This window comes from Hemiscyllium ocellatum (genome assembly GCF_020745735.1).
Source record: "Hemiscyllium ocellatum isolate sHemOce1 chromosome 27 unlocalized genomic scaffold, sHemOce1.pat.X.cur. SUPER_27_unloc_1, whole genome shotgun sequence".
Taxonomy (NCBI): domain Eukaryota; kingdom Metazoa; phylum Chordata; class Chondrichthyes; order Orectolobiformes; family Hemiscylliidae; genus Hemiscyllium; species Hemiscyllium ocellatum.
Genome location: NW_026867476.1, coordinates 1,879,404 through 1,901,662, shown reverse-complemented (window position 1 = coordinate 1,901,662; position 22,259 = coordinate 1,879,404). Strand labels below are relative to the sequence as shown.

The following is a 22,259-nucleotide window of genomic DNA, read 5'->3' as shown; positions in this document are numbered from 1 at the left end:
ACATAAAAGGGAGTTCTGGGGCAACTTTTTCACACAGAGGGTGACGTGGTGTGGAATGAGCTGCCAGAGGAAGTGGTGGAGGCTGGTACAATGACAGCATTTAAAAGGCATCTGGATGGGGACAGGGATAAGAAGGGTTTGGAGGGATATGGGCCTGGTGCTGGCAGTTGGGACTAGATTAGGATAGGGATATCTGGATCGGCACGGATGAGTTGGATTGAAGGCTGTGTTTCCGTGCTGTGTGACTCTGTGGCCATTCAGCCCCTTTTGAGAAGGTTCAGTCAATCGGCGAGGTTATGATTGATCTGCGACCTAACTCCACACGCACTGATTAACCAAGTTATTGACCGTAGATTTAAAATGAACAATTGATGGATGCGTTAATTTTACTGTTAGTGTGTGAAACCTCGGCCACGTTTTGTGTGTAGAAATACTTCTTCGAACTGAAGGACAGCCAAGGAGGCAGAACAGAGGTGGTCTTTCGGCCCATTTTACTGATGAATGGTTTAATGTGTACATCGTGCCCCTGCTGAAATCCCAGATTCCCTGTGGAAATGATTGCTGTCTCCTACCGCTCTGCCCAGTCAGTTCCCCTTATTATCTCGCAAACTTTGACCACACTGAACCTTAACCTTCTCATTTCCAGGGAACAACCCTGTTGTGTGTAATCCCTCCTCATAACCCTAACCCTTGGAACCCAGTGATAAAGGCTGACAGAGTGGCATAGCCAAGCGAGTGCTTTAGAAGAAAATGCGCAGCTGCGGTTGGTAAAGAACAAAGGGTGACAGCTGATCGGGCACAGCGCGATCCCACAAGTGAGATAGTAAAGCCCAGATCACCTTTGTACCTTCAGGCGTCGTCCCAGTGGAAGGTCCTTCAGCCTTAGCGCCAGGGCTGGGGGGGAGGGGTTTGCCGTCTCACTTGATGGGCCACTCCTTGGACAGATTACTGGGATCTCAGAGTTGGGGGCCACAGGGCCCGGGTTTGAACTCACAATCCTCCAACCCCGAGGGGGGCGGGGGTGAGAGTGACTCCCACTGAGTCAACAGACAGACAGAATTGCAGAACAGAGTGTGGAGGGTGCATGGGATGCCCTGCAGAGACATGAGGCACATTTGAGCGACTCTTGGACAGGCACATGGGTGATAGTTAAACGTAGGTTAGTCTGGATAAAAGGTCAGCACAACATCGTGGGCCGAAGGGCCTGTACTGGGCTGCACCGTGCTAAGGTTACAGTAGGGGAGGAGGCCATTCGGCCCAGCACTGGCTCTCTGGAGGCTGCGGTTCGGTCAGCCTCGCCCTCCTGCAGCTTCCGTGATCCCTGTGTGAACATGTCGGCCGACCCACCTCCTTCCAGAGCGCCCTCAGGCAGCGTCGTGGCTTGGGCCGCTTTGTGCTTGCTTCTATCGATGAGACGAAGACATTCCTGCGGACGTTGGTGCCGGACACACGTCCATGGCCCGAACAGAGATTCCCAGTCAGCGAGAGGCTCCAGCTATCAGCTTTGGCAGTGAGCAGGTGGGGGGAGGGGTGGGCATCATTTTAAGGTGATTGTGGCCAGGTAGAGGGAGATGTCACCCTAACCTGCACATCAGACAGCTGAGGGAATGGCAGCGGGGTCACTGCCCCCCAACCCAGAGAATATGACCAGGGGACAGTGCAGGAGCAGTGGTCCTGCCTCGGGGCAACTGTCTGTGTGTAGTTTGTGTGCTCTCTCTCCGTGTCCGTGTGGGTTTCCTCCCACAATCCAAAGATGTGCAGGTTAGAGTAGATTGGCCGTGCTAAATTACCCATAGTGCCCAGGGATGTACAGGTTAGGGTGGATTGGCCGTGTTAAATTACCCATAGTGCCCAGGGATGTGCAGGTTAGGGTGGATTGGCCGTGCTAAATTACCCATAGTGCCCAGGGATGTACAGGTTAGGGTGGATTGGCCGTGCTAAATTACCCATAGTGCCCAGGGATGTACAGGTTAGGGTGGATTGGCCGTGCTAAATTACCCATAGTGCCCAGGGATGTGCAGTTTAGGGTGGATTGGCCGTGCTAAATTACCCATAGTGCCCAGGGATGTGCAGTTTAGGGTGGATTGGCTGTGCTAAATTACCCATAGTTCCCAGGGATGTGCAGGTTAGAGTAGATTGGCCGTGCTAAATTACCCATAGTGCCCAGGGATGTGCAGTTTAGGGTGGATTGGCTGTGCTAAATTACCCATAGTTCCCAGGGATGTGCAGTTTAGGGTGGATTGGCCGTGCTAAATTACCCATAGTGCCCAGGGATGTGCAGTTTAGGGTGGATTGGCCGTGCTAAATTACCCATAGTGCCCAGGGATGTGCAGTTTAGGGTGGATTGGCTGTGCTAAATTACCCATAGTTCCCAGGGATGTGCAGGTTAGAGTAGATTGGCCGTGCTAAATTACCCATAGTGCCCAGGGATGTGCGCTTAGGGTGAATTGGCCATGCTCAGGGACGTGCAGCTTTGGGTAATTTAGCCCGGCCCATCCACCCTTAGTGCCCAGGGATGTACAGGTTAGGGTGGAAGGGCCGGGCTAAATTACCCATAGTGCTCAGTTGCGCTTATGGATGGGTGCGTGAGCCATGGGAAATGCAGGGTTGCAGGGCCAGTGTTAGGGAGGTAGTCTGGGTGGGATGCTCTCCTGAGGTTTTGTGTGGAATAGATGGACTGAAAGGTCTGTTTCCACACTGCAGGGACTTTGCTGTGATGTTTGATTTGCGAGGATGATCACTTGCATAGAAACAGAAACATTTTACCACGGCAAACTCTCTTCTCTGCCTCTCACTGTCTGCACCTCTCTTTGGTCAGGTGGTTGGGCTGGTGTTTAAACGAAGGACACCGTAGCAAACCGTCGTTCCCCTGGAAGACCCAAAGTTGGGCGGGAAGGAGTGCGGGTCGTTCTTCTGTCCTCTTGAGGTGAAGGCGTTATTATCTACCTCAACGGGGGGAGCGTGGGTGTAGGGCGGTTAATGTCACATTTTCTCAGGTACCCACCTGACTGAGCCACCTCTCCAATTCGCACCCCACCCATCCCCAACTGCAGAGACTGCCAGGATGGCGCCAAGACATGGTCGTCCAACCAGATTGCCCGAGGTTAAAAGCCACACCACCTTGGTCAGACAGAGGGGGGTTGGCTGCGATTCTGGTGAGGGAGGGAGGGAGTGAGGGAAGGAACAGGCCGGGGGGGGGAAATGAAGATGGCGAGGGGGTGGGGAGGATTTAGAATTTATTGCCGGCCAATGCGAGAACCCACTTGGGGACCTTGATGAAGCCAGGGATGAGGGTGGCCAGCCAGGACAGTCCCGGCACCTGTTGCAAGAGGAACTTCAGAGATCGATAGTTCACCAGGGCTCGGCCTAGAGGTGGCGTGGAAGATGGAGAACTGGTCAACACCAGACTCCCTGTAACCATAATCCCGCCCCCCCCTCCGGCTTTACTGACCCCACTCCCATCACTCACACTCACACCCCCACCCCCCCCTTCCTATCACTGGCTTCCCTCTTCTGTTCACTGCCCAGGGGCCTGACCATCACGCTGAGGCCTCACCGCTGGCCCGCGGTCACGGAACAAGTGAACCCAGATCACCGTTGGACTCCCGGAAGGCGAAAGGTCACCCTTAACCTCTGACCCCCCCCCCTCCCCCAGAGGATAGGCCATGACACCAACTCCAATCTTCCTGCCTTCACTCTTTCCCGACCCTCCCTCCATCTTTCTCTCCAAGACAGACCCGGATGGCCAAACCACGAAAACGTGAGAGAGAGAAAGAGACAGAGAGAGAGAAAGGGCTATGTCGAGCGGCCCCAACTACTCACCGTCCACGTCCTGCAGTCCGTACTGAGCTGCCAGGTCGCAGGTCATCTGCACCTTGCCCGACCTCTTCAACAGGTCCTTATCTGGTGGAGACAGAGAGGAGAGACTGTGGGTAGGGGGGGGTTGGCTGACGGAGATCTGAACGAGCAAGTGTCCAGCAGACAACAGACCATGGGATTCCACTGGCGCTCTGATCGGCTTCGGTTCAGGAAACCCTACGATAGGATCCCCCGAGTGGACATCTTGCAGGAGATGACTGCAGCGAGGACTCCAGATACACCTCAGGACGGATAAGGTGTCAGCCCAGTGGACAGCTGCCAACCAGGACGACATGCGCACCGAGTGATAGACAGAGCACGGACGCTGGGAAAGCACAGCCGCTCAGGCAGCATCTGAGGGAGCAGGAGTGGCAATGTTTCGGGCATACACTCTTCATCGGGAATGATGCCCTCTAGAGAAAAACAAAACACCTTCCAACCCAACCTCAAAACCAGCGGGACCATCTCGGACACCTCCCTCCCCTTCCCGGACCCCTCCATCTCCCATTTCTGATGACCGACTCAACACAGACCTACCGCAAACCCACCGATTCCCACAGCTGCCTGGACTACGCCTCCTCCCACCCTGCAACCCCCCACCCCTGTAAAAATACCATCCCTTCCTCCCAATTCCTCGGCCTCGTCTGCTCCCAGGAGGGCCAGTTCCACCACAGAACATTGCAGATGACCTCCCCCCTCTTCACAGATCACACTTTCCCCCTCCCATGTGGTCGACCATGCCCTCCAGAGAAACCACACTCTCTTTGACACATATCTCCAGCCCATCTGCGGTCCTCACTTCCTGCCCCAGTGATGGAGAGAGCCCAAGCGATCCCACACCCAACAAGTTTGATCTGAGCTCTGCAGTCCTGCCACATCCAGCCGTGAACGGTGGAGGCCTGGGAACTGGAAGAGGCGGCTCCACAAACATTCCCAATCCACAAGGATGGAAGAGGCCAGTGCAGGTGAGGCTGAGCCAACAAACAGAATAAGTTGGTCACGGCCACTGCGCTGCACGGTGCCCCTTTCAGTTTCAAACAAGATCCAGGAGGTGGTGGGGCAGGAGAGCTCAGGGCACCCCTCCTCCTCCTCCGACCTGCTGCCATCACAGGTTGGAGCAGGAAGAGAGCACTCGGTCTGCCCACCTGTTTCTGACAATGCTGGCTGAACCCGGGGCCGTGGATGGCTCCTCTCCCACCTGCTTTCCACTGCATCCCTCGACTCCCCGAGAGACCACAAGCCTGCTGACCCTGGACTCCTGACAACTGAAAACATGGGTCGAGATGTCCAAAGATCCACAGCCGTGCGAGGGAAGAGACTTCGCGGCAGCTCAGTCTCAGACAGTCCACGCCCTCGAAATCGTGCAAACAATTTGTCAAAACCAATCTCCTCTTTGGAAAACGTTGACTCTGTTCACAATGTGATTTCTGAGATGTGTTAACAGGCCAGCTGGCTGAGAAATCGGGTTTTCTCGCTCCCTCCAATTTTGCTGTTAGATTTGGAACCTTTCCAATTCACCGGGACTACCCCAGAGTCCGGGGACGTTTGGAAAATTACAGCCAGCAACCTTTATAATTTCGGAGCTATTTACCTCGGATCCGAGGCCACGGGCCATCAGGTCCATGGGATATTGCAGACCCAGAATCCCTTCGGTTTCTCAAGAACGTTTGTTGAACATTATCGTAATTTTCTGATCGGTTGCCACCCTTTCTAGTGTGGAGTGCGTGTTTTCTGCTGTGAAGAGACATTTGCTGAACATTTCTGCCATTCCCTGTAATAATTCCTCTCGGCTCTGCCTCCGATGAGCTTCCTTTAGCTACTCCCCTCCTTTTAATATGCTTGTAGGAGTTGTTACGACCTGTATGTACGTTCAAGAGTAGCTCATTCTCGTTGGCGTTAATTTCCAGTTTCATCCATGTTTGCGAGGCGGACTTGCGGCTACTCTCTGGTAATAGAGTGACCCCATCCAAGTGAGCAGAGAACGGACCCTTACAAGCTGACTTCACGTCTCCCAGCTGAGCACATTTTCTGCTGGACGCTGGGAAATGTTTCTGTAAATGCTTGTCCCTGTCTGTTTCCCACCATTTCAACTGATGCGACAGAGATTAGCCGGCTGTGCTTTCCAGCCCTTGGGAACTGGCTCCTCGCTCCATCCAGCTTCACATTTAGGTACGTCCTCCAGCACTGTCGGGTCCCAGGTCAGGCGAACCCCAGGCAGGACACCGCACACCTTCAGTGCAAGTGGGTGGATGCAGAACTTGAAACCTGAGGTGATTTAGCAACGGAGGGATAAACCTGGCCTCACACAGAGCGTCCAGGCAAATTCAAATGACAGGCGTCAGTAACTGTAAGGTGATGCCACACAGTCAAACAGAGCTCTCCCACTTGCACAGCGACTGTTCGTTTAGCCCCTTTCAGTGAGAAACCCCAAACACCCCTCAGAGAACACAGCAGGATCTGATCTGATCCGATAAGGGATGTCCCGAGTGGGGAAGGATTTACACACCTGTCGCCAAAGCCACGATGCACTTGCCACTCATCTCAGGACTCTCACCGCTGGAAAACATTTCCACCACCTGAAACCAGACAGGACGCAGGATTCAGCTCCTGCACTGTTAATGGGAAACCGTGCCACATCCACACGGAATAACATGAGGAAGCTGGAGACCAGGGATTGACACTAATTACTGCCCACGCGCTGTCAAACTCACTCCTACCCTCACCCCGTCCCCCACCGCTCGTTCCCCCACCCCCCCCCCCGGCCCCCAACTCTCTCTCTCTCCCCGCTCCCCCCTGCGCTCTCTCTCCCGTTCCCCCCCGCGTCCTCTCTCTCCCCGTTCCCCACCCCACGCTCTCTCACCCCGTTCCCCACCTGCGCGCTCTCCCCGTTCCCCCCCCGTGCTCTCTCTCTCTCCCCATCCCCCCCCGCGCTCTCTCTTCTCCCCCCATCCCCCCCGCGCTCTCTCTTCTCCCCCCATCCCCCCCGCGCTCTCTTCCCTCCGATATCCCCCCCGCGCTCTCTTCCCCCCCATCCCCCCGCGCTCTCTCCCCCCCCATCCCCCCGCGCTCTCTCCCCCCCCATCCCCCCCGCGCTCTCTCTCCCCCCCATCCCCCCCGCGCTCTCTCTCCCCCCCATCCCCCCTGCGCTCTCTCTCCCCCCCATCCCCCCTGCGCTCTCTCTCCCCCCCCATCCCCCCTGCGCTCTCTCTCCCCCCCATCCCCCCTGCGCTCTCTCTCCCCCCCATCCCCCCTGCGCTCTCTCTCCCCCCCATCCCCCCTGCGCTCTCTCTCCCCCCCCCATCCCCCCTGCGCTCTCTCTCCCCCCCCATCCCCCCCGCGCTCTCTCTCCCCCCCTGTCTCACTCACCTTCTGCTCTGCTTTGGTTTTGGCAGGCCTGTTGATGATCAAATTGTTGATGGTCTCGGTGCGCACCGCCCCGGGCCACAGGGAAACGTACGACACACCATGTCTCCGCAACTCCTCAGCACAGTCTGCTGCCATCCGGTCACACTGAGCACAGACAGACAGACAGAGGCTGTGTGTGTGGGGGCAGGCAACGCGGGAGGGGGGCAGAGAGAGACAGACAGAGTGGGAGACAGAGGCAGTGTAAGAGAGTATGAGAGAGAGAGAGAGACAGTGACAGAGAGAAAGGTAAAGAAAGAAAGAAAGAAAGAAAGAAAGAGAGAGAGAGAGAGAGAGAAAAAGACAGGAAGAGAGAAATACAGGAACAGATGGAGAGAAAGACAGAGAAATGGGGAAAGGCACAAACAGAAAAAAGTGAGAAATGAGGAGGGAGAGAAAGAGACAAAGACAGAGAGAAATGGGGACTGTAAGAGTTAAATTAAGGGAGAAAGGCACAGACCAAAAAACAGAGAGGGGACAGAGGGAAAGGGAGAGGGAGGGAGAGAAAAAGACAGAGAGACAGGAAGAAAGAGTGTGTGTGTGTGTGTGTGTGAGAGAGTGTGAGAGAGTGTGAGAGAGTGTGTGAGAGTGTGTGAGAGTGTGTGAGAGTGTGTGAGAGTGTGTGAGAGAGAGAGAGCAAGAGAGAGAGAGATTTGACAGACTGGAGATCTGGTTTCAGTGTAACTGTCCAAAAGTGAAGAAACCGCTCAGGCGGAGTGTTTGCTCATGCTGCCCATGTACTCACTGCGGCCTTGCCAACTCCGTATGCCACATTGAAGAGGTAGCGCAGGCCCCCCATCGAGGAGATGATGACAATCAGTCCCCGCTTGGCCTCCACCATCATCTGTGCCGCGTACACCGAGCAGATGTAGTGGCCCCTGCGGGGAGGAAGCGCAGGAGGTTGGTCAACCCCTTTGGGCTGTCCTGCCCAGCCGCCTGAAAACCTGCCCCCGCCCCAACCTGGCAGGGTGCCCACTCGAGGGGCCGAACCACCTCAGGCCGATCAGGCAGAGGACCGTTTCACTTTGGGATTCCGGTCGGTCGGTGTGGGGCTGGTGGGACGGACGGATCTGTGCCCCGTGCTGTGTGACTGTCACGGGGGGCAGGCGGGAGGTCACAGAGCGAGATGGCACTGCTCAAAAGCTGCAAACCCAGGGCGTGGACACACTCTGATTGAACTGTGGGGGGAGGGGAAGCGAAGATGAGGGCTGGGAAAGACAGAGCATCCCCCCCCGCACCACAACTCACCGCAGCCCGACGTTGTTGATGTCGTCCCAGATAGAGGCCGGCGTCTCCCAGAACTTTTTACCCTGGCTGTTCAGTATTGCCTATGAGAAAAATACAGGGGAGTGATCCGGTCAAAACGAAGCCACATCTCCACGGTCTGCCACCAACCTCACTCCTCCACTCAAACGGACCCATTTTAATGCTCTGTTCCCTTGTCTGGGATGCCAGGTGTACCTTACCACCCTGCGCACGACTCTCTCTCCTTACCCTGTCAGATCCTCAAAATGCCTCAAACACCTTGGAGTGCGCGTTCATAGCTCCTTGAAAGTGGAGTCACAGGTAGATAGGATAGTGAAGGAGGCGTTTGGTATGCTTTCCTTTATTGGTCAGAGTATTGAGTACAGGAGTTGGGAGGTCATGTTGCGGCTGTAACATTGGTTAGGGCCACTGTTGGAAGATTGCGTGCAATTCTGGTCTCCTTCCTATCGGAAAGATGTTGTGAAACTTGAAAGGGTTCAGAAAAGATTTACAAGGGTGTTGCCGGGTTTGGAGGATCTGAGCTACAGGGAGAGGCTGAACAGGCTGGGGCTGTTTTCCTTGGAGCGTCAGAGGCTGAGGGGGACCTTATAGAGGTTTACAAAATAATGAGGGGCTTGGATAGTATAAACAGGCCAAGTCTTTTCCCTGAGATGGGGGGGGTGGGGGCAGAGTCTAGAACAAGAGGGGCATATGTTTAGGGTGAGAGGGGAAAGAAATAAAAGGGACCTAAGGGGCAACTTTTTCACACAGAGGGTGGTGCGTGTGTGGAATGAGCTGCCAGAGGAAGTGGTGGGGGCTGGTACAATGACAGCATTTAAAAGGTGGATGGGGACAGGGATAGGAAGGGATTGGAGGGATATGGGCCAAGGGCTGGCAGGTGGGACGAGATTGGGTTAGGGATCTCTGGGTCAGCATGGACAGGTTGGGCTGAAGGGTCTATTTCCACGCTGTACATCGCTGTGACTAGATTACCCATTGACCTTCAGCACGTGAGGGACCGTATCCCAAGCCTCCAGATACAACTGTTCTAAGATGTCACTGCACAGACCGAAGTCACTGAGACTCGGCTGCCTGTTTGTGAACTCACGCCATGCCGTGTTTCCTGATCGGACCTCTCTGTGCCCGACAGCGGCGCCCGGTCAGGCAGAAGGTGGAGGTTAAAATTCTCAACCCCCATGTGCCCTCAAGTCAGGCCTTCCACCCTCTCTCTTCCACAGGCCTCACGACGCACCCAGGGCTCTGCGCTCCAGCCACCTGGGCTCCTGGATTTTTAAAATTTCTTTCCCACTTCTGACTTTCGCTGAAACCCAATATCCTCTCCCTCAGCATCTCCGTCTCTCACTTTGCTTTCTTCCAATGGGGTTTCCCCGGAGATCTGCCACTGAAGACTGAGATATTGGTCCCCTCTCCTAATATGTGGCTCAGTGTCAAATCTGGATTAATAACAGATTCGGGGGAATACCTGTGCCGTCAGAGGTGCTGCAGAAATAAAAGGTGTCGTTGTTGTGAGCATAATGTGTCATGATAAGGTATCGGATCAAGTAGCAGAATAATTCAGCCTCCACAACACAGGAGAAACGTGCAGGGGTGGATTTCTTTCTATAGGGGAGGGACTACATCGATCTGAGGAGCATGTGGAGTATTTCAACATGGGTGGTGTTCAGGGGAGGAATTCAAAGGGAGAGGGTTTCGATGGCGGGGACCGTATCGATGAGGGAGGGTAGTGTGTCGATGGAGGGTGAGGGGGAGTGTGTCCATGGAGGGTGAGGGGGAGTGTGTCGATGAGGGAGGGTGGTGTTTCAATGGAGAGAGGGTAGTGTTTCGATGTAGGGTGAGGGGGGAGTGTGTCGATGGAGGGTGAGGGGGAGTGTGTCGATGGAGGGTGTGGGGGAGTGTGTCGATGGAGGGCGAGGGGGAGTGTTTCGATGGAGGGTGTGGGGGAGTGTGTCAATGATGGAGGGTGAGGGGGAGTGTGTCGATGGAGGGTGTGGGGGAGTGTGTCAATGATGGAGGGTGAGGGGGAGTGTGTCGATGGAGGGTGTGGGGGAGTGTGTCAATGATGGAGGGTAGTGTTTCGATGGAGGGCAAGGGGGAGTGTGTCGATGGAGGGTGAGGGGGAATGTGTCGATGGAGGGTGAGGGGGAATGTGTCGATGGAGGGTGAGGGGGAATGTGTCGATGGAGGGTGAGGGGGAGTGTGTCCATGGAGGGTGAGGGGGAGTGTGTCCATGGAGGGTGAGGGGGAGTGTGTCCATGGAGGGTGAGGGGGAGCGTGTCCATGGAGGGTGAGGGGGGAGTGTGTCGATGGAGGGTGAGGGGGAGCGTGTCGATGGAGGGTGAGGGGGGAGTGTGTCGATGGAGGGTGAGGGGGGAGTGTGTCGATGGAGGGTGAGGGGGGAGTGTGTCGATGGAGGGTGAGGGGGAGTGTTTCGATGGAGGGTGAGGGGGAGCGTGTCGATGGAGGGTGAGGGGGGAGTGTGTCAATGGAGGGTGAGGGGGAGTGTGTCGATGAGGGAGGGTGGTGTTTCGATGGAGAGAGGGTAGTGTTTCGATGTAGGGTGAGGGGGGAGTGTGTCGATGGAGGGTGAGGGGGAATGTGTCGATGGAGGGTGAGGGGGAATGTGTCGATGGAGGGTGAGGGGGAATGTGTCGATGGAGGGTGAGGGGGAGTGTGTCGATGGAGGGTGAGGGGGAGCGTGTCGATGGACGGTGAGGGGGAGCGTGTCGATGGGGTGCGGGGTGTGGGGAGTGTGCGATCCGATGGGGTTCGGGATGTGGGGAGTGTGCGATCCGATGGGGTTCGGGGTGTGGGGAGTGTGCGATCCGATGGGGTTCGGGGTTCGGGGAGTTTGCGATCCGATGGGGTTCGGGGAGTGTGTGATCCGATGGGGTTCGGGGTGTGGGGCGTGTGCGATCCGATGGGGTTCGGGGTTCGGGGAGTGTGCGATCCGATGGGGTTCGGGATGTGGGGAGTGTGCGATCCGATGGGGTTTGGGATGTGGGGAGTGTGCGATCCGATGGGGTTCGGGGTTCGGGGTGTGTGCGATCCGATGGGGTTCGGGGAGTGTGCGATCCGATGGGGTTTGGGATGTGGGGAGCGTGCGATCCGATGGGGTTCGGGGTTCGGGGTGTGTGCGATCCGATGGGGTTCGGGGAGTGTGCGATCCGATGGGGTTCGGGGCGTGGGGAGTGCGCGATCCGATGGGGTTCGGGGCGTGGGGAGTGCGCGATCCGATGGGGTTCGGGGTGTGGGGAGTGTGCGATCCGATGGGGTTCGGGGAGTGTGCGATCTGATGGGGTTCGGGGCGTGGGGAGTGTACGATCCGATGGGGTTCGGGATGTGGGGAGTGTGCGATCCGATGGGGTTCGGGGAGTGTGCGATCCGATGGGGTTCGGGGTGTGGGGAGTGTGCGATCCAATGGGGTTCGGGGTGTGGGGAGTGTGCGATCCGATGGGGTTCGGGATGTGGGGAGTGTGCGATCCGATGGGGTTCGGGGTGTGGGGAGTGTGCGATCCGATGGGGTTCGGGGTTCGGGGAGTGTGCGATCCGATGGGGTTCGGGGAGTGTGCGATTCGATGGGGTTCGGGATGTGGGGAGTGTGCGATCCGATGGGGTTCGGGGAGTGTGCGATCCGATGGGGTTCGGGGAGTGTGCGATCCGATGGGGTTCGGGGCGTGGGGAGTGCGCGATCCGATGGGGTTCGGGGTTCGGGGAGTGCGCGATCCGATGGGGTTTGGGGTGTGGGGAGTGTGTGATCCGATCGGGTTCGGGGTGTGGGGAGTGTGCGATCCGATGGGGTTCGGGGTTCGGGGAGTGTGCGATCCGATGGGGTTCGGGGTTCGGGGAGTGTGCGATCCGATGGGGTTCGGGGAGTGTGCGATCCGATGGGGTTCGGGGTGTGGGGAGTGTGCGATCCGATGGGGTTCGGGGAGTGGGGAGTGTGCGATCCGATGGGGTTCGGGGTTCGGGGAGTTTGCGATCCGATGGGGTTCGGGGAGTGTGTGATCCGATGGGGTTCGGGGTGTGGGGAGTGTGCGATCCGATGGGGTTCGGGGTTCGGGGAGTGTGCGATCCGATGGGGTTCGGGGAGTGTGCGATCCGATGGGGTTCGGGGAGTGTGCGATCCGATGGGGTTCGGGGAGTGTGCGATCCGATGGGGTTCGGGGAGTGTGCGATCCGATGGGGTTCGGGGAGTGTGCGATCCGATGGGGTTCGGGGAGTGTGCGATCCGATGGGGTTCGGGGAGTGTGCGATCCGATGGGGTTCGGGGAGTGTGCGATCCGATGGGGTTCGGGGAGTGTGCGATCCGATGGGGTTCGGGGAGTGTGCGATCCGATGGGGTTCGGGGAGTGTGCGATCCGATGGGGTTCGGGGTGTGGGGAGTGTGCGATCCGATGGGGTTCGGGATGTGGGGAGTGTGCGATCCGATGGGGTTCGGGATGTGGGGAGTGTGCGATCCGATGGGGTTCGGGGTGTGGGGAGTGTGCGATCCGATGGGGTTCGGGGTGTGGGGAGTGTGTGATCCGATCGGGTTCGGGATGTGGGGAGTGTGCGATCCGATGGGGTTCGGGGAGTGGGGAGTGTGCGATCCGATGGGGTTCGGGGTTCGGGGGGTGTGCGATCCGATGGGGTTCGGGGAGTGTGCGATCCGATGGGGTTCGGGGTGTGGGGAGTGTGCGATCCGATGGGGTTCGGGGAGTGTGCGATCCGATGGGGTTCGGGGTGTGGGGAGTGTGCGATCCGATGGGGTTCGGGGAGTGTGCGATCCGATGGGGTTCGGGGTGTGGCAAGTGTGCGATCCGATGGGGTTCGGGGTTCGGGGAGTGTGCGATCCGATGGGGTTCGGGATGTGGGGAGTGTGCGATCCGATGGGGTTCGGGGTTCGGGGAGTGTGCGATCCGATGGGGTTCGGGGCGTGGGGAGTGTGCGATCTGATGGGGTTCGGGGAGTGGGGAGTGTGCGATCCGATGGGGTTCGGGGTGTGGGGAGTGTGCGATCCGATGGGGTTCGGGGTTCGGGGAGTGTGCGATCCGATGGGGTTCGGGGTTCGGGGAGTGTGCGATCCGATGGGGTTCGGGATGTGGGGAGTGTGCGATCCGATGGGGTTCGGGGTTCGGGGTGTGTGCGATCCGATGGGGTTCGGGGAGTGTGCGATCCGATGGGGTTCGGGGCGTGGGGAGTGTGCGATCCGATGGGGTTCGGGGTGCGGGGCGTGTGCGATCCGATGGGGTTCGGGGTGCGGGGAGTGTGCGATCCGATGGGGTGCGGGGAGTGTGCGATCCGATGGGGTTCGGTGTGCGGGGAGTGTGCGATCCGATGAGGTCCGGGGCGTGGGGAGTGTGCGATCCGATGGGGTTCGGGGAGTGGGGAGTGTGCGATCCGATGGGGTTCGGGGTTCGGGGAGTGTGCGATCCGATGGGGTTCGGGATGTGGGGAGTGTGCGATCCGATGGGGTTCGGGGTGTGTGCGATCCGATGGGGTTCGGGGAGTGTGCGATCCGATGGGGTTCGGGGCGTGGGGAGTGTGCGATCCGATGGGGTTCGGGGTGTGGGGAGTGTGCGATCCGATGGGGTTCGAGGTGCGGGGAGTGTGCGATCCGATGGGGTTCGGGGTGTGGGGAGTGTGCCATCCGATGGGGTTCGGGGTGTGGGGAGTGTGCGATCCGATGGGGTTCGGGATGTGGGGAGTGTGCGATCCGATGGGGTTCGAGGTTCGGGGAGTGTGCGATCCGATGGGGTTCGGGGAGTGTGCGATCCGATGGGGTTCGGGGAGTGTGCGATCCGATGGGGTTCGGGATGTGGGGAGTGTGCGATCCGATGGGGTTCGGGGAGTGTGCGATCCGATGGGGCTCGGGGTGTGGGGAGTGTGCGATCCGATGGGGTTCGGGGTGTGGGGAGTGTGCGATCCGATGGGGTTCGGGGAGTGTGCGATCCGATGGGGTTCGGGGTGTGGGGAGTGTGCGATCCGATGGGGTTCGGGGTTCGGGGAGTGTGCGATCCGATGGGGTTCGGGGCGTGGGGAGTGTGCGATCCGATGAGGTTCGGGGAGTGGGGAGTGTGCGATCCGATGGGGTTCGGGGAGTGTGCGATCCGATGGGGTTCGGGGCGTGGAGAGTGTGCGATCCGATGGGGTTCGGGGAGTGTGCGATCCGATGGGGTTCGGGGCGTGGGGAGTGTACGATCCGATGGGGTTCAGGATGTGGGGAGTGTGTGATCCGATGGGGTTCGGGGCGTGGGGAGTGTGCGATCCGATGGGGTTCGGGATGTGGGGAGTGTGCGATCCGATGGGGTTCGGGATGTGGGGATGTGTGATCTGATGGGGTTCGGGATGTGGGGAATGTGCGATCCGATGGGGTTCGGGGCGTGGGGAGTGTGCGATCCGATGGGGTTCGGGATATGGGGAGTGTGCGATCCGATGGGGTTCGGGATGTGGGGAGTGTGCGATCCGATGGGGTTCGGGGCGTGGGGAGTGTGCGATCCGATGGGGTTCGGGGCGTGGGGAGTGTGCGATCCGATGGGGTTCGGGATATGGGGAGTGTGCGATCCGATGGGGTTCGGGGCGTGGGGAGTGTGCGATCCGATGGGGTTCGGGGCGTGGGGAGTGTGCGATCCGATGGGGTTCGGGATATGGGGAGTGTGCGATCCGATGGGGTTCGGGATGTGGGGAGTGTGCGATCCGATGGGGTTCGGGATGTGAGGAGTGTGCGATCCGATGGGGTTCGGGATGTGGGGAGTGTGCGATCCGATGCGGTTCGGGGCGTGGGGAGTGTGCGATCCGATGGGGTTCGGGATGTGGGGAGTGTGCGATCCGATGGGGTTCGGGGTGTGGGGAGTGTGCGATCCGATGGGGTTCGGGGTGTGTGCGATCCGATGGGGTTCGGGGAGTGGGGAGTGTGCGATCCGATGGGGTTCGGGATGTGGGGAGTGTGCGATCCGATGGACATTTCCACTCTGTCAGGGGAGGGGCCATGGCGATCTCGGGTTGTGGTTACGTGGTGGGAGTGACGATGCTCTTTTACCTGAACCCCTCCGTACGCGTTGTTGACCAGAATGTCCAGCCGCCCACCGTGCGCCTGCTTGACCTGACTGAAGAGCGAGCGGACCTGCTCCTCACTGGAGGAGTCACACACCACGGGGATACATCGACCTCCCCGTCCCTCCACCTGCAAAAAGACGGCTTCCATCAACACAAGGCCCTCCGCCCCCTTGCATGCACAAGCCCTTGCCATCTGCCTGCTGCTTCCTTTGCCTTCCCCCACAACCTCCTGGTCTCGGCTGGTCTCCCATATCACCCTCAATTGACAGTCGCAGGTAGATAGGATAGTGAAGGAGGTGCTTGGTATGCTTTCCTTTATTGGTCAGAGTATTGAGTACAGGAGTTGGGAGGTCATGTTGTGGCTGGACAGGACATTGGTTAGGGCCACTGTTGGAATATTGCGTGCAATTCTGGTCTCCTTCCGATCGGAAAGATGTTGTGAAACTTGAAAGGGTTCAGAAAAGATTTACAAGGATGTTGCCAGGGTTGGAAGATCTGAGCTACAGGGAGAGGCTGACTAGGAAGGGGCTGTTTTTTCTGGAGCATCAGAGGCTGAGGGTTGACCTTATAGTGGATGTAGGTTTGCTCGCTGAGCTGGAAGGTTCAGTTTCAGACGTTTCGTCACCGCACTAGGTAACATCATCTGTGAGCCTCCGGATGAAGCACTGGTGGTATGGCCCACTTTCTATTGATGTGTTTAGGTTTCCTTGGGTTGGTGATATTATTTCCCGTGGTGATGTCATTTCCTGTTTCTTTTTCTCTCAGGGGTTGGTAAATGGGTCAATGTGTTTGCTGATGGAGTTCTGGTTGGAAATGGCAGGAAGAACAGGAAATGACACCACTGCAGGAAATGATGCCACCAACCCAAGGGAACCTAAACACATAAATTACAGCCCCCTCTCGATTGCCCCCGCAAACCCCCGCTCCCACCACCCCACCAACGCTCAGTTGCAGCAGTGTGTGCTGTCTACAAGACGCACGGCAGAACCTCACCGAGGGGCTCCTTAGACAGCACTTTCCCAAACCCCCCATACCCCTCTACCATCTAGAAAGGGGGGTGGGGGCAGCAGAGACACAGGGAACACCATCTCATGCAAGATCCCCCTCCAGTCCACTCTGTCCTGACCTGGCAATGTATAGGCTGTTTCTTCCTGGGATTGCCCTCCCTGAGGGGCATCGTGGGTCAACATGGACTGCACATTCAAGAAGGCTGCTCACTTTCTTCTAAAGGGGTGCAGCGATAAATGCTGGACCCAGGCCAGCAACGAGGGACCGGAAAACTCAACAGGACTCCTCTACATTGAGGAAACCCAAGCGCAGACTGGGTACCACCATCACAGATGTTCTGACTGCAAAAGCTTTTCCACCCTAACCTGCACATCCCTGGACACTATGGGTAATTTAGCGTGGCCAATCCACCCTAACCTGCACATCCCTGGACACTATGGGTAATTTAGCGTGGCCAATCCACCCTAACCTGCACATCCCTGGACACTATGGGTAATTTAGCATGGCTAATTCACCCTAAGCTGTGGGAGGAAACCGGAGCACTCAGAAAACCCACGCAGACACAGAGAGAATCCGCAAATTCCGCACAGACCATCGCCCGAGGCAGGAATTGAGCCTGGGTCCCAGGCACTGTGAGACAACGGTGCTAACCACTGAGCCATGTTTCCTCACGTTGCATCGCGTGCCTCAAAAGCAGTTACACCGGCGGGGAAGCACGGCAACTCTGACTGTCTCCATGATTATCATACGGCACAGCTCTCCTCCCTTAGCCTCCCTGTCCCCTTGGCAGCCCCTCACCTCCTTTGCCGTCGCCTGCAGCGTGTCCATGTTGCGCCCAGTGATGTAGACGGTAGCTCCAGCCCCCGACAGCTGCAGTGCGATGCCCTTGCCAATGCCCCGGGAGGCTCCGGTCACGATGCACACGTTGCCAAGCAAAGCGTGGGCCATGCCTGCGAGGGGCTGGAGGGTAGAAAGCAGAGCCGAGTTCAGTGTCTGACTTGCAGCTCGACGTGTTCTGGTATTGAAGATCTCAAACCCCTGGCAGGGGTGTCTCATTCCGCGATCGGTCAAATAAACAACAGGAGTACGGCCTGCTTCAACAAGACTTCACACTTTAATGAGTGATGGCGGGGCACAGGTTTGTCCAGCAACACAGAGATTAAAAGCTTCTGTGTTCCTGAGAGAAGCTGAGCAATTCATCCAGAACAAGGGTAATTTTTACATGAAATTACTTAAGAAATAGTACAGCCTTCGTTGTAGAATATAACCAATAAAATGATATAACAGGCATATAATGATATTTCCTGGGGAAACAAAGTGTTTTCCTACACATTCTCTCTTCCCACCTGCATTTCGAGGTTAGCTGGGATGGTCAGTAATGTCCTGTCTAGCTTCAGTTAATTCCACAGTGAGGGCTCCATTATCTGCTTTATCTTTTGATTCCGTTCGCTCAGCAAGGCAGCTTTTAGCCGGGTGAGAAGCCATTTGAAGCAACAGTGTTACCTTGCAGCCTGACGCCATTTGGTTTTGTTATTTTGCATTGAGAAGCCGTGGTGTGGTTAATAAAAGCATGCATTGCTACTCGTGGCGAATTCCAGATTTCAAATCCTCGGGATTATCCAACACTCCAACCCAATTTCACCTCCCTGCCCTGACCTTGCTTCCTTTGCCATCCAACAACATCCACCCATTCAGTTCTGTCGGTCTCTCTAACGGTGACTTCCACACTTCAACTGGGTTTGGAACTGCCCATCCTTCTCCAAACCTCGCCCCCCCCACCCACACCCCGAACTCCATCGCGGAGGCAATGAGCTGGAGTTATTATCCCTGGATTGTTAACCCAGAGACCCAGGAAATGTTCTGACAGACGGTGGAATTTGATTTCAATAAACGCCTTGGAATTCAGTGTCTAATGCTGGCCATGCCGATTGTTGGAAAAACCCATCTGGTTCATGAATGTCAGTCAGGGAAGGAAACTGCCATCCTTACCCGGTCTGGCTTACATGTGACTCCAGACCCACAGCAACGTGGCTGACTTAACTGCCCCCTGGGCAATGAGGGATGGGCAATAAATACTGAAAGTTCACCACCACCTCTGTGCCTTGTATCAATTCATTTGGTACAATCCATCGCATCTCCCTTCCCCCCACTCCAGAAACAACCGGTTTGGTACATGCCTCTCCCTCCCTTCACCTTTGAATTGGTTTGGTACAGTCTGCACTCTTCCATTCAGGCCCTGGCACGCACCCAAACCACTTCACCCACACCCCCATCCTGGGCCATGAGAGAAACTCATGGATGGCCCATTCCCACGGATGGACGGACACAAGCCCCTTTGGTTTCGCTCTGTCGCTCTGACCCGCCCAACCTCAAACAGTTTAAAATGTGTTGCTGGTCAAAGCACAGCAGGCCAGGCAGCATCTCAGGAATAGAGAATTCGACGTTTCGAGCATAAGCCCAAGGGCTTATGCTCGAAACGTCGAATTCTCTATTCCTGAGATGCTGCCTGGCCTGCTGTGCTTTGACCAGCAACACATTTTCAGCTCTGATCTCCAGCATCTGCAGACCTCATTTTTTACTCAAACAGTTTAAGTCTGGTTCCTCCCGGGATCCACCTCACGCACCCCTCCCCCCCACCTCTTCCCACCCCCCCACCGATCTCTCGTTGAAACCTCGAGTTCCATTTCACCACCAAAAACGATGCAATATTCCAGCCAATGATTGGGAATCGGGGAAAGCGCGTCCGTTTTCTCTCTCTCTTTACCTGTTGACACTTTTTACAGACACACACTGCGTTCGCCCCAGCCCAGCGCTGACAGAGCTCTCGGCTTAAGCAAACTGGACTTGAGACTCTGACACAACATGGTACTCCCTCGGGCCGCCCACAGCCTGATTCTGCATGCACTGCAGGAAGGGGGATCCTGCCAAGTGTGTATCACATAACACCCTCTAAAACTTAACTATGGACCCTTCAGGAGGGAGTTGTTTTAAAGCAAAACACCAAGTACAAGGGCTGGCAACTGAAAGGCTCAGTCAAAGATGGGTTTCAAGTTACCTCTTGTGGGAAAAGATCTGCCACCCTGCCTACCCACAGCATGGCCCCACAGAAAACCATATCAGAAACACCCAGAATGCCTCAGCATTGACCAAACAGGCTGACAAAGGGAACCCAGACATGACCACAGTCACTCGCAGACCACTTCCCAAGGCAAACTGACAATAAGCTTCCTGGACCAGATCAGCACCACTGTCCCAAAGCCCCCCACCCAAGGGCAGTCTCGTACCCCACTGATACCAAAGCCACACAAAGGACAGGTCAGACAGAAAGGCACCAGAATACCTCACTCGCAGGGAGAGCCAGAATGGAATCACCTTACTGCTTTAAAAGGGACACTCTCACCTACCCATCGAAGAGAGCTGCAATCTCCTGATCCCATGAAGAACTGATAGTTGCTGCTGCAATTATCACCATCATAAACAGGATTACTTGATTATCAAGACCATTGTATTTTCCCTACTTTTAAATTAACATAATTGGACAAGATTCCAATAAAAATTTGGCTTGGTTTTCAACTTGGGGAAGTGCTTCAGCTACCTGGGACAGACTGTCTGTGTTGTTGCAGCTCGGTCAATTTCTCAACCCACGATATTGCTGGGTCGATAAACTGTTTGACTTGGACTGGGGTGTAGAAAGTTAAAAGTCCCACACCAGGTTGTAGTCCAACAGGTTTATCTGAAGCACACTAGTTTTTGGAGCGATGCTCCTTCATCAGGTGATTGTGGAGGACACAGAGTTTATAGCAAATTATACATTGAAAAATACCTGGTTTGCTTGTTAAATCTCGCATCTGTTGGAATGACCATGATAGTTTCACTTCTTTCATATATAAATCACAAACCTTTTTTTAAAGTGGTCCAGGACATTCAGCCTCGGACCTTCGGGTGACCATCCTCCAAGGCTGTCTTCTGGACAGGCAGCAGAGAAAAGTGGCCGAGCAGAGACTGATAGCTAAGTTTGGTACCCATAGGGAGGGCCTCAACCGGGACCTTGGGTTCATGTCACATCACAGGGGATCACCATTGCACTATACACACACACAAACACACACACACACACACACACACACACACCCCATATAATGCACTACATACCCTCTCTCACAGACACTCACAAACCTCCACCCAGACATACACGCATGCGCACGCACACACACACACACGTACACGTTTGGGGGTGAATTTGTACTTGCAGAGTTACAGTTCACTTTACTCAAAAACTGCTTGAATCCATGTAAGACTCTGTTAACTCACTTTTTGGATTAGAATCAGTCTAAACATTACAGCAGACAGGGAACACAGGGGACTAACACCTTCAACATCTTATCTGCGCTGACACCAACTGTTACAGTTAACCTGAGAATGCAACTTTAAAAAAGATTGTGATTTACACATGAAAGTAGTGAAACTATCATGGTACTCGAACAGATGAGAGACTCAACAAACAAACCAGGTATTTTTCAATGTATAATTTCAGTTACCTCACACTGTAACCTTTTGCTATAAACTCTGTGCCCTCCACAACCAGCTGATGAAGGAGCTGTACTCCGAAAGCGAGTGTGCTTCCAAATAAACCTGTTGGGCTACAGCCTGGTGCTGTGGGATTTTTAACCCTGACAAACGGTTTGGTAATTTCACTCCCATGTGTGCTTTGTGATCTCTGCTTTGTTGGGCTAATTTCTCAGCCACCTCTCACAGGAGGTGAGGCGAGGGAGAGAGGGCGGAAAGGTTCAGGGAAGCACACGAGCAGGCAGAGCGATTAAAATCGGAGCTGCTTGACAATTTGAGATCGGCCTGGATCCGAGGGTCATGGGGAATGGAGGGAGCGACAAGGATCGGGGGGCAACGGGAGACAAGAATGGGGGAGTGAGTAGGCACGGCATGGGACGCAGGTTGGAGTGAGATGTCCGTTGCTCTGCCAGCTCAGGACCACTGTCGATCCGAGAGAAAACGACACCTGCGTGACCCCCTTCCCAGCGTGACTTCCCTGAAAGGCAAACCAAACCACTTCAGTTCGGCAGACACTCTCCTTGCAGCCAAGACCAAGTGAGCCAGGGATAACTGGGTGTCAACCTAGGCTTGTGACGGCAAGCCTCGCCAGCGAGGATGTGTGTGACAGAGAGAGAGGGACAGTGTGTGTGAGAGAGAGAGAGAGAGGGACAGTGTGAGAGAGAGAGAGAGAGAGAGAGAGAGAGTGTGTGAGAGAGAGACATTGTGCGTGTGTGAGAGAGTGAGACAGACAGCGTGTGAGAGAGAGACAGCGTGTGAGAGAGAGAGACACGTGTGTGAGAGAGGGATGGTGTGTGTGAGAGAGAGAGAGAGAGAGAGAGAGAGACGGCGTGTGTGAGAGAGAGACGGCGTGTGTGAGAGAGAGAGACAGCGTGTGAGAGAGAGAGAGAGAGAGACGGCATGTGAGAGAGAGACAGTGTGTGTGTGAGAGAGACACACACACAGAGGGACTGTGTGTGTGTGTGTGTGTGTGTGTGTGTGTGTGTGTGTGTGTGAGAGAGAGAGATATAGACAGCGTGTGTGTGAGAGAGACACGTGTAGACAGCGTGCGAGAGAGAGAGACAGCATGTGTGAGAGAGAGAGAGACAGCATGTGTGAGAGAGAGAGAGACAGCATGTGTGAGA

At 56.0% G+C, this 22,259-nt stretch overlaps 1 protein-coding gene across 1 annotated transcript in view; it reads right to left on the bottom strand.

The window, feature by feature from the left end:
• Positions 1-459: 459 nt before the first annotated feature.
• Positions 460-22,259, bottom strand: part of dhrs1 (dehydrogenase/reductase (SDR family) member 1) — a 46,762-nt gene continuing 24,962 nt past the window's right edge. The window contains exons 2-9 of the mRNA XM_060821421.1: positions 17,368-17,529; positions 15,545-15,688; positions 8,509-8,588; positions 8,006-8,138; positions 7,225-7,368; positions 6,365-6,434; positions 3,823-3,903; positions 460-3,366 (exon numbers count right to left, since the gene is read on the bottom strand). Of these exons, the coding sequence (XP_060677404.1) occupies positions 3,230-3,366; positions 3,823-3,903; positions 6,365-6,434; positions 7,225-7,368; positions 8,006-8,138; positions 8,509-8,588; positions 15,545-15,688; positions 17,368-17,517 (939 nt within the window). The 5' untranslated portion in view covers positions 17,518-17,529 and the 3' untranslated portion in view covers positions 460-3,229. The remainder of the gene's footprint in view (positions 3,367-3,822; positions 3,904-6,364; positions 6,435-7,224; positions 7,369-8,005; positions 8,139-8,508; positions 8,589-15,544; positions 15,689-17,367; positions 17,530-22,259) is intronic.